Source organism: Centruroides vittatus, unplaced genomic scaffold (assembly GCF_030686945.1).
Source record: "Centruroides vittatus isolate TY-2023 unplaced genomic scaffold, ASM3068694v2 contig_60, whole genome shotgun sequence".
Taxonomy (NCBI): domain Eukaryota; kingdom Metazoa; phylum Arthropoda; class Arachnida; order Scorpiones; family Buthidae; genus Centruroides; species Centruroides vittatus.
The window spans coordinates 332,749-344,695 of record NW_027122365.1 but is presented as its reverse complement, the minus strand read 5'-3'; the positions used below and the strand labels follow the sequence as shown (position 1 = coordinate 344,695).

The following is an 11,947-nucleotide window of genomic DNA, read 5'->3' as shown; positions in this document are numbered from 1 at the left end:
TCCGAATAGCGACGGACGGTTTGCGCTGTTTGTTATTTTTTTAATCTCCTTTGAAATTTCGAAAGATCCAAAAAAATAATTTAAAAAAATGAAGTTTAATATTTTGCCAACAGATGGCATTGGCTTAACGAAAAGAAAAAACTATCTTAAATATTAAAGTTATATATATATATAATATTAATTCTTTTAAATAAATTAAAAAAATATATCTCTTAAGAGAATCAATTTTTTTTCTAAGATTTTTTTGTTTATATATAGATCTAACAAAAATATCGGCGAATTATTCTACAATCGCTCGTTCGTCGTATTGTAAAAACGCTCGCTCACATTTCGCGGTGAAGTATATCCGAAGGGGCAACAAAAATGGGTGTGGTTTTAATGTCTACGAGAGCTTTTGGAATGCTAATATCGTCGAAACGCTCGAACGATTCAACGATTATTGCCATTTTTAGCCCCTGGTCGACGTCTTTCCCCTGAAATGTAGAGCGATACTGAAATAAGTTATAAAGTCTTAAAAGTTTAACAAATTATCCCAGAGTCTCTCTCCCTTTATACTAGTATTGTGTCTATCATGAAGAGTTTCGGGATATTTTAAATCGACTTCTAAGATATATCCTATGCTATTTTTATCAAATATATTAGGTATATCTAAAGCGTGTATTTCGTCTTTGCATAGCCATCTAAAATTATTTACAGGTAAGTACGCGCTCATCACAAACCCGTAAAGATTATTTGCATCTATTGACAGAATATAATTATGGGGCAAATTTTTATCGTATGTTTGCGGTATTAGCGGATTATTAGCTCGCGCAAGTCTTTTCCCTGCCAAACTAATTCCTCCTCGCATAGCTTGTTCGATAAATTGGTACTTTTCAACATCGCTGAATAATTCTAATTGGATTTTTGTCATTTTTAAACTGCAATTCCATGTTAAATCAGGTGCAGTTATAAAATATACGAGATCTAAATTATAATACATTAAACTTAATTTTCTGAAATTCTGGAATATATCTGCCAATACTATAGTATCGACATATTGGTAGAATTTTAAATAGTCTTTAAAAGTTTTACAGTTAAATTTTTCCCAAACTAATCGGGCATTATCGTAATCTTCGTCGCTAATATTTTCTTGCAATAACTCGTTATAAAAACATTTTTTAGGAGGCAATTGTTTTTCGTCTAATATTTGCTTATTTTTAAAGTAGGAGTACAGAAAAATTCCCTTTCTTAATAATAATTCTCTATATGTGCTGCAACGAAAAAAACGATAAAAAATGCGAATTATAATTTCCCCATTTTTAAAGTTCTCGGTTAAAACGGAGAGACTAGAATTTAAAAACTGGAAACTGTCAATGAATTTATGATAATCTAATGAAAATGTTGTAAATTTTTCCAAATTTATGAGGATAATTTTAATTTTCGAAAATAATTTGGAAGGAACATTTTTAAAAATTAAATGCGAATCATAACCCGAAAAATTATGAAGTATAATCGGGATAAATGTTTTTAATCGATAATTCAAATTGCATCGATTGTGGGCGTATCAGCGGATTTCCCGTCTGGTGATCGTGATCCAATACGTGCAGATCATCATCATTAAATTTTTCCTTGCAAATATGGCATATATGTTTAGAAATATTAGAAATACTATTTAAATTAATTTCGACGTTGCGACTTATTATATCTAATAAATTACTTAGCTGGTTTTGGATATCGATTAGAAAATTATTAACTGCGTATCCCCCAAATAAAAATTGCTATATATTATCTTATCTTCATTTTCGACAATTATAATAGAATAACATATAGGTTTATGAATTTCGATATTTTTAGTAAAACTAACACTCGGATCTATTTCATCAGAAGAAACCTCTTCCAAAATTTATTCAAAGTCACAATAACATGCTACGGGAAAGAATAATTCCTTCTCTGGCGAATGGAATTTTACAATTGCATTCTCACCTTTTGGGGTTGATACTTTTTGATATTTATGATTAGAACAAAATTTAACGTGATCATTTAAAGTACACTCTCTTTTGAATCCGTTTAGACATTTTTTACAGTATTTTCTAGATAAAAATTTATCGGACATTAATCTATTAAAGCTCCTAATCAAAAAATAGTGCGACTTATATAGCAATAAATTTATCCCTTTTTCAAATTGGAATTTACTTATATAGATAAGATTAATTAATTTCTTTTCGTAGCCATAAACATTAATAGTCAGACAATTATTTTTTTCAAATATAGGAATATTTTTTACGATTACAGGAAATTTTAAACGATTTGTATTTAAATATTTTAAATATTTTCTATATAAATATATAGAATTTCTGTTACTACTGGTTGCGGGATACAAATGCGCAATTATACAATATAGAAAACATTGATTGTCCGAACATCTTATATTTAATACGCAACGTTTATTAACCAAAGATTTAGGAAGAATAATATTTCCGCAGCCACCAATTTCATTTTTATATATGCCAATATTAATATCTATGAATATAATTTCATTTAGTATCCATCCCGATCCATACTTAATAAATTCGTCAATATAATTTAGAATTGTGTCGAAAGCATTAGTTAATTTATCGTTAATCATATATGAGGATAAAATATGCTCAACACGGCTGGAAAAATATACATCTTGATATTCTGCAATATCATCTTCTAAATATTTTAAAAATTTAGTTTTTAAATTTATCAAAAATTTTCTTCTACACACAAAATTATCGCTAGCTAAAATATTATAAACAGTCGGCGTTATTTTTTCAAAAAAGACTGCAAGATCAACATTTTCTGCAATAAACGCTCTATATGTTTTCGCATATCCTCTAAAAGCTTTCTTCCTTAATATAAAATTAAACATTTTCGTCTAAATGTTCGCCCATTGCATCGAAAGCCTTCTTATATAATTTAAAATCCTTAACATTAATATTGTATTTGTTAGGCGGATAGTTTCCTTTCGTTCTTGTCAGAGAAACATATGCAGTAGACTGAAATTCTGTAACCTCCATTACTTGATTTTCACATATTTTAATTTTAAATGGCCGAATTTTCAAAGTTTTAGTATTATGCACGCTTAGATCTAAGTCAAATTTTTGCTTTTTCGACTCCTGTTCTTCGGTAATTTTAGGTTTTGGACCCCTCTTTTTACCGACGCTCTGTTTCACGGTAAAATCAAATTCATTTTCTAAATTTAAAATTACATACTATTTAATAAAAATATTTTTAAAATAACAAAAATAATAAATTCTTACCAGCATCTGACAACATGTTTTCTTAGTTGTGTTGGAGATACTTGTAGTAGACAAGATGTGTCGGACGGTCTCCTGGTCCTAGTATATATAGCAGTTAATCTAACCGGATTGTACCAGTTAGAACTGGAAAGTCAACGGCTGTCTATCAGGAAACTGTGTCGCAGAACTAATTTCGTAAGGCTTTTGGCGAATTTTTGTCCCAGAAAAATCTAATTTCTGATGCGGAAAAAGTGACAAACTAATTTCGTAATTTATTTTTGACTGGGAAACTGCGTCAAGTTAGATTATTTTTTCCTGTCGAAAATGCTAACTATGTCATTCATAACCCCTTCAGCAACCTGACGGCACAGATTATAACCCTTTAATTTATTTTCGACATCTCTAGAAAGTTTAAGAGAAAGTTTAAGGAAACGATCTCGGTTGCTAGAAAGTTTAAGGTTTTTTTTATACCCTCGAATTTTGTATAAATACCGCTCGGAACCCAGAAGTTTCCGTCAAACTTAAAGCATCTTAGCTACAAGATGGCTTGTAAGTATATTTTTTATATATCTACATTGAATATATTTTAAAAAAGAAATATTTTAGATAATGTAAATTCTGCTATACCTGCGGTCCGCGATGGATCTTGCGATTTTAAATGTGAGTACTAAAATAAAAGCAAGATGTGTCGAACGGTCTCCTAGTCCCAGTATATATAGCAGTTAATCTAACCGAATTGTACCGGTTAGAACTGGAAAGTCAACGGCTGTCTATCAGGAAACTGTGTCAACAAACTAATTTCGTAAGGCTTTTGGCGAATTTTTGTTTTAGAAAAATTTATTTTTGATCGGGAAAAGTGTTGCCGAACTAATTTCGTAATTTATTTTTGACTAGGAAAGGCTTTTGGCGAATTTTTGTCCTAGAAAAATCTAATTTCTGACGCGGAAAAAGTGACAAACTAATTTCGTAATTTATTTTTGACCGGGAAACTGCGTCGTGTCGACAGCGAAAATAATCTAACTGTGCCATTCATAACCCCTTCAGCAACCTGTCGGCACAGATTATAAACCTCTAATTTATTTTCGACGTCTCTAGAAAGTTTAAGGAAACGATCTCGGTTGCTAGAAAGTTTTTTTATACCCTCGAATTTTGTATAAATACCGCTCGGAACCCAGAAGTTTCCATCAAACTTAAAGCATCTTAGCTAGAAGATGGCTTGTAAGTATATTTTTTTATATATCTACATTTAATTAATATATTTTTTTTAAAAAAGAAATATTTTAGATAATGTAAATTCTGCTATACCTGCGGTCCGCGATGGATCTTGCGATTTTAAATGTGAGTACTAAAATAAAAGCAAGGTTTTCTTTATTCTTTATATAATATATATTTATATAAATTAGATTACGACTGGATAGACTCGCATCCTGCGTGGATGACTATGCATCCACACCGTTTATATACGAGGGAGGAGGAGAAATGTAATATAGGAGTAATTATAGATTTTGAGGCGTTTACAATCAAGGATATGGGTCTTGCGTTCGATACATTATGTCGTCAGGTTGGGTATGTGGCTTGCAATTGGAACGAATTCGATATAATTAATTTTTATAATGAAAATATTATTTTCGACTGGTTAAATTTTTCTAATCAAAAAAATGTAAGATTCGGCAACCATTTACACGGTCTTTATTTAGCATACGAAGAAGGGCCTTTTGGTGAGTGGGAGAAAAGTGAAAATGTTTGTCGAATTTTATATGATTTATTTTTAAAATATAAAATTTTTTATTATAAGGGAGGGAAAATTGAAAAAAATTTTTTAGATTTAACGAGTGAAATTTATAACGTGTATATACCATATTTCGATCTGGAAGATTTCGGCGTGCCGAAATCTTCCGACATAAGGGTTCCATGCCCAAACCACCTAAAAAAATACCCTCACAACTGCCCTCCTCCCAAAAAACGGACGAAGGAAACGGTGTGTAATATTCACAGGATGGGTTATCCGCATGAATGTCGTCGGCCGCAGGATGGTGCCGCACTATTAAACATCTGTACGGACCATACCCGTTTTATCGCCCACTGTCCTCTGTGCGATGTTTTTTCGTATAAGACATACATGTTTAAACACAGTAAATATATTTTATTCTTATATAAAAATCGGTAAATAATATTATATTTATTTTTTAATTTTGGGTTTTTTTATTTACAGATATATGGCAATACCCCCACCTGTAATTTATTTTTGAAAAAATAAATCAATTTTTTACACTTTAAATGCTTTTATTATTTTTCATTGAATTACAGCATTGATTATACGTTACAGTAAGAGAGCGCGCTAAATACAAACGGTGTTTAACAAAGTTTTGTACAAATTCGTCGTTATAGACTTTATCCGTTTTACTTAATTCGTTTAAACATTGGTTTCTATTCATTTTATATAGAAAATACAAACAAAAATAGCCGCAATTCGTCGAATATAAACTCTGATGAACGTTATTATTCCAGCAACAAGTTTTAGAATTCCGTGTTATAAAATCTATTATATTCTGTTTCGATGGCTTAATCCCATAACTATCGTAGTAAAAACAGATTTTTCCGTCAAAGAATACCGATATCCAGTGACTTCCGGGTTTATTTCTTTCGTCTAAGTTAATTATATACGATTTATACTTAGCGATGCAAACAGGTAAATCATCCGATGCAAAAACTCCTCCAAAAGTTTCTTTTATTTTCGGATCGCTGGATGCGAGCCTCCACAGCGTGACGGTGTTCATTAGTAATCGACAAAAACAGTCCTCGAAGCATCGATTTCTAGAGTATTATTGTATTCGAGTAAACAAATAACGTTTACAGTTTCTAGTAATGCCGTTGCGAACTTAAATTCGATTGAGATGTTTCCTATTTGATTTATACTCTTATGTGATTCGGAGGCGGCTCGATCCTGTGTTAAGTCGAAACTGTAGAGAGTGTATCCGTCTTTATACTCTTTGTAAGATATGTTAGTATATTTATGGTGATTAATACATCCTATATCTTCGAATAATGATATAAAATTCCTTCCATAAGCGTCGCTTCCATAATCCGGACAATATGGTTGAGGTGGCAACATTTGGTTGTCTTTTAATAAACATATATAATTTAAATTGTAATTTTTAAAATTGAAAGGATTATATTTTACATTTCCATTAAATGCAGTATTAGAAACTAGACCGATAGTCATTCTGTAAGGCAGCTGGCCGATTACGGCGTTTGAGATATTAGTAGATTGTATTCCGCTACTTAAGGTAAAAACTTTTACATCGGTTCTTCGAAACGGCATTTTTATGATGCCTGTTTGCAGCGCTTTTTCTATTCCAATTTGAACAGACGAACTAACGTCTACTTTATTAATTTTTAAAGACGCGTTTTTTATAATTATTTTATAATTATTGCTGGTAGACATTAGAGCAAAATCGTCTTTAGATCTTTCTAATTTAATTCTTAAATCAACGTTATTAATTAACAATTTAGGTTGATTAGACAAATCGATATGAAGCCTTCCGATTAAATCTATTAATTTACTTTGTTTAGCAATATTAAATCTTTTAGCCAATCCTTCATTATTATCGTCTAACGAGTCCATATATTGCGCAGTATCTTTATAAAATAATGCGCTCGTTAAAAAAGTTTCCTGCGCATCTTTTGAATAAAATAATAATGCTTCTAAAATAGATCGGTAGCAGTAATTAGTCTGCGAAATTATTTGTTTATCATTTAAAAACACGCTGCATTGAGAAAATAAACTATTTAAAAAATAATTAACAGGTGCGACCTTTTCTTCGGCAGAAACGTCCGTTCCGTCGTTTTTAATAATTTTTGCTTGAACGTGGAGATAAATCGAATGCAAGTCGATATAATTTTCGCCAGAACCGGATATGTAAAATTCTATCGGGGCACGGCTATCCGATATTGTTGCTACGGGATGAACAATAACTTCTGTAGTATTGTCGATGGCCAGTTGCGTCGAAACGGTGCTAAATAAGTCGAGCTCGCTTTTGGTGCAGGGGCAGGAATTCGGGTCCATTTTCTTATTCCGAAAATATATCGTGTACTTTCTGTCTTTTATTCTGCGTCTGCTTCAGTCTCTTCGGTCGCTTTCGTTTTATACCCGATCTGCCTTGCACTTTTTTAACTACATCATCTTTAATTTCAGAGCCAATATCCTTTAGATGCGATTTTGCTGATTCTTTAAATGATTTCCCCGCAATTACGTCCGATCCAACACCCGACGCAAAATTTAATGCTTTGCGCCCCAGATACGATCCGATCTTAGACAATATGGTACTGATTTTCTAAAAAGATCGCCGAAGAATCCATACCCTCGCTGAATTTGAGGCCCGCAAAATAACCTCGTCCCGTCAAATGTTGCCTCAAATATAAATCGGGAGTCCATAACGTACCTCCTGCTTGATTACAGTAGTAATTTATACAAGCTTTTGGATCGAGCTTCATTTTGCACTTCTTAAAGACAAACTAATGCTAGATATTAAACTAACAGGTATTTATAACTGTTTAAAAGATAAAATTAATATTGTTTTTCCTCCGAAAAAGACTATCTCTTTTCCGCTCGCAGATCTCAGTTCGATTTCGATTGTTTCGATAAAATTTTTCCTAATAGGAAAATACAAAGGTTTGGAATAAACTTTGACTATCTGATCTTCTTTCGTGCCCATAACGGGTATAACTCTTAATAACGGCGCTGTTATATCTCCTACATGATGAGAAGAAATAATATTCGAGTAAATAAAAATTTCCGAAATTCCCGCCGACATTTCGATGGGATAGCGACTTATATATTCGCCGGGTGGAAATTTTGTAGCCGTAAATCCGAGAAAATCTTTCAATTCATCTCCAAATTCTACAGAAATATTCCACGGAACTTTCAAAATAATTTTATTATTAGGCAGCAACGCCAGTTTTATATACTTAAAAATGCCAAGAAATTTTTCGGGAGACGAGTATAATCCGATAGGAATAAAGATTTTTTCGTCTTTATAAACTTTCTTAATTACTTCTCTCTTTCTATTTTTCTCCACTAAATTAAAATATTCGTTAGAGTAGTCCTGAGTCGACAGTCGAAAATTATGAGTCGAATTACCTCTTAATACAGTATCTTCGTTAGGTAAGTTTAGCATATAAAGTAATTTCGACGAATCCTTTACGGTGATAAATAACTCGTGCTCGTCTTTTATATTTATATCCACAGTTTGATTATTTTTATCGAAAATAAATTCTGCCAAATTAGAATTTGTTAGACTAACTATGTTTGAATTTATGATATCAAACAATTCAGTTTTATCGCCTTTAATAGAAATTAATGGAATCAAATATGATTTATCCGGCAAGGGCTCATTTTCTCCTTTCACGCTTTCTTTGATCGTCACAATATACTGATTATTATGATTAGATATATTAAACCAGTTTCTCGGAATAATAGCTTCGGCAAGACCGACGGTCCAATTTCCGTGTAAATTAATAGGAGGACTCATTTTCACCGTGAAATGCGACTGCGTAATCCCCGGAAACAGGTCCATACTTGCATTACTTATCAGCGTCACGAAAAAATCTGATTGCATCATTTTGTTACCTTTTGTAATTTTTCGGTATAAAACCTTCCTTCTAAAATCTCGTTATTCGCATCTTTTAATACGTAAGTCGGAGGATGCGATAGAAATCGGTCGTGAATAACAAATATTTCCTTCGTCCAGCCCGGCAGATATCCGCGACTAAATGTTTTACGTATTTTCGAAATTCGAACTAAATCACCAATATTAAATTTAAATTTACTTTTCCTTTTTATACTGTACAGCCTATCAAAAATCGAACCGTAATGCAAAAGACTAACTTCAGATGGAGCCATCCCGATACTTCTATGAAAACTATTATTATATCCTTTTACAATATCGTTTAATTTATCGATATATTGATAAGAATTACGATAAGTAATTAATCTATATATTTTATTTCGTAAAGTTTTATTTAATCTCTCGACCACCGAAGCCTTAGTATCCGAATGGGTCGAATAGTGATTAATTTTATATTTTTTAAACAAATTTTTTACTAATCTATTATAAAATTCGGTTCCCTTATCGGTTTGCATATTTTTAGGAACATTGCGTTTAAAAATAATTTGAAACGCTTCGGCAACAGACTTAGGTTTTTTATCCTTTATTGGCACAACGTAACAATATTTACTAAATACATCAATTACTGTTAATAAATATTTTATACCGTTATTATATCTAGAAAATTGCTTTAACACAATTAAATCGGCTTGCCATAGGTCGTTAGGATAAAAAGCTTTAGTTTTTCTTCGCGAATATTTAACCCTTACAGGTATATGCAACGAATAAACAGGTTGAGAAGACAGCCATTTTTCGACAGTAGATCTCGGAAATTTAGAAGCTTTAACTAGTTTACTCACTCCTCCAAACGATGCCGAAGATTTGGGGTTATAATATAGCCGTCTCAGTAGTTTCTCCATTCCGGACTCTTCTTCCTCTTTTTCGACGACTTTTTCCACTGGTAAAATACTCTCGGAGAAATTGTAGAAAAAATTTCTTCGGGACTTTCGACTTGTATCGGTTGATATCGCGGCTTTTCGCCGATTTCGGGTAGAGTCGATAAACTTTTATTTCCTATCCACTCTCTAGGAAAATTTAATTTTCTTACAGCTTCCCAAAACACGTTAAAACCGATAGGCGCAATAGATGTTTTTCGATTGCGAGACAAATGAGATAACAGATCAATTATGTGGCTTCCTGGTACTGGAGTGCCGCTAACTGTTAATTCACCTTTTGTATTCCATCCGTAGTCGTTTTGTCTCAGTTTATCGATTAAATGAGGAATGTATTTTTGATATAGCTGGGGTACAGATATAGTTATTTGTTTAATAAACGCATCCTCACCGTTATCGGAGGTAGGTGGTTTTTCTTCGGGTAGCTCCAGCGGTATTTCATCGGGCACAACGGATACTCTGACAGGCTCTTTCGGCCTATGGACGGTTCTCTGATATCTCGAAATTAACTGACTTAATAATTTAACTTTACTATTGTCGGATAAATCGGTACTCTCGAGTAATTCTTCGATATTACTTCCAATTTTTATTTCGGGTTTAATTTGATATCCTGCTAACAACTCGGGAGGGACCAGAGCCATTTGCTTTGCCATTAGATTCGTTTTCCTATTACTTTACCGATTAATCCTCCTGCCATAGACAATAACGGCGCCAGTAGAAGAGGAAGGAATCCACCCGATTAAATATCAAGAAAAAAATTTTGATTAATCAAAGGAACACGTTTTTCACTTAACTTCCTGATTACTTTTTTATATTTTCGTAATTTATGAACGTCAGCAGGTATATTTCCTTTCAGAAAATTATCGCATATTTCGCACAAAACTTTAACTTGATCAGAAGTAGCCTCTTTCAATATCGCTCTTCGTTGAGAGGGAGTAGTTTTGGCTAAATGCGCCAACATATGATAATTTTTCTTTACGTTCTTCATTTTATCGGTAAGTATATCCAATAAATACCTTGTTCATCCGGAAAACACGAATCCCGCACCGAAAGTTTCTTGTCTGTTTTAAGATGAAAATCCAGCAGCAAATAACCAAAATCCTTTTCTGTCGCTTTTTTATGCGCGTCCATAAAAAAATTACATTTTCCTGCGAAAGCCTGGCGTCCCAAACAGCTTACTTGACTTTCGTCTCGATTATTTTTAAACAAAATCAAATAATGCGTATTTAAAGTAATATCTCTAATAATTCTATTTTTCGGAAACAAATTTTGCATTATCAGGATCACGCTTACATTATAATGGTGAGACTCTGTTGTGAACAGAAACGCAGTTTTTGAACTGAGTTCGTGCATCAAAACATCGATTACTACTAAATCCCATCCTTGCACAGATTCAGGTAGGCCGTACATAAATGTAATACCTTTTTCATCTCGAAAAAACGGTAAGTATACAGAATAACACCATAAAACTTTCTTTAACTGTTTTTCATAAATTTTACAACGAATAATTTTTCTTACTAACGTAGTCTTTCCACATTGCGATGGTCCGGCGATTATGCAGTTACTCGGGTGCTTAAAATACATGTCAATCGATTTTACTGACTTTAGCAAATTTATAATGTTTCAATCCACAATTTATCTCTCTAAATATTAATATATTCTTTTTATTCTTTTCAACGTAAACTACTCTCAAACCATCCGAACAATCTTCGAACGAATAATATAATTTATTACTAACTTCGTTAATTCTTCCGTCTTCATCAACAATTACAAAACCGAACTTTCCGTCTCCCTTCCATATATCTCCGTTAACTTTAAACGCAAAACAACGGGAAAATTATCGGGAATATCGAGTGAAAAATTATTTACCGCAGCTATACAGCCGTCCAGAGACTTGTACAACCGAAAAGAAACAGAATAATTTCTGTCGCTGTCGTAGGTAAAAATAAAGACGTATGCTTCCATGTTCGATCCTGGCATTAAAATAAATTCTAACGTATGTTAAAAATTTATATATGTCGACAATCAACCAATCACATTTTATAGTAAATATGTCAAAAGGTATTTGTAAAATTTGTTATTCGAACGCGCGCAGAAATTTTATCGAACGGGACAACTCTGAAAAATTTCCCGTCAAATGGTAAGT

At 32.5% G+C, this 11,947-nt stretch overlaps 1 protein-coding gene and 1 long non-coding RNA gene across 2 annotated transcripts; one reads left to right on the top strand and one right to left on the bottom strand.

Annotated features, from left to right (window-relative positions):
* The first annotated feature begins 5,058 nt into the window (after positions 1-5,058).
* Positions 5,059-5,520, top strand: LOC136979266 (uncharacterized). The gene is made up of 2 exons (XR_010881365.1): positions 5,059-5,374; positions 5,455-5,520. It is a non-coding gene; the product is annotated as an uncharacterized lncRNA (long non-coding RNA).
* A 498-nt stretch (positions 5,521-6,018) lies between these two features.
* Positions 6,019-7,308, bottom strand: LOC136979263 (uncharacterized protein F54H12.2-like). The gene has a single exon (XM_067275210.1). It carries the CDS (start codon positions 7,306-7,308, stop codon positions 6,019-6,021), a length of 1,290 nt encoding a protein of 429 aa, XP_067131311.1.
* Positions 7,309-11,947: the final 4,639 nt, after the last annotated feature.

Excerpts from the sequence above, each read along its gene's own strand:
- LOC136979263 (XM_067275210.1), bottom strand. The coding sequence starts at position 7,308 with ATGGACCCGAATTCCTGCCCCTGCACCAAAAGCGAGCTCGACTTATTT.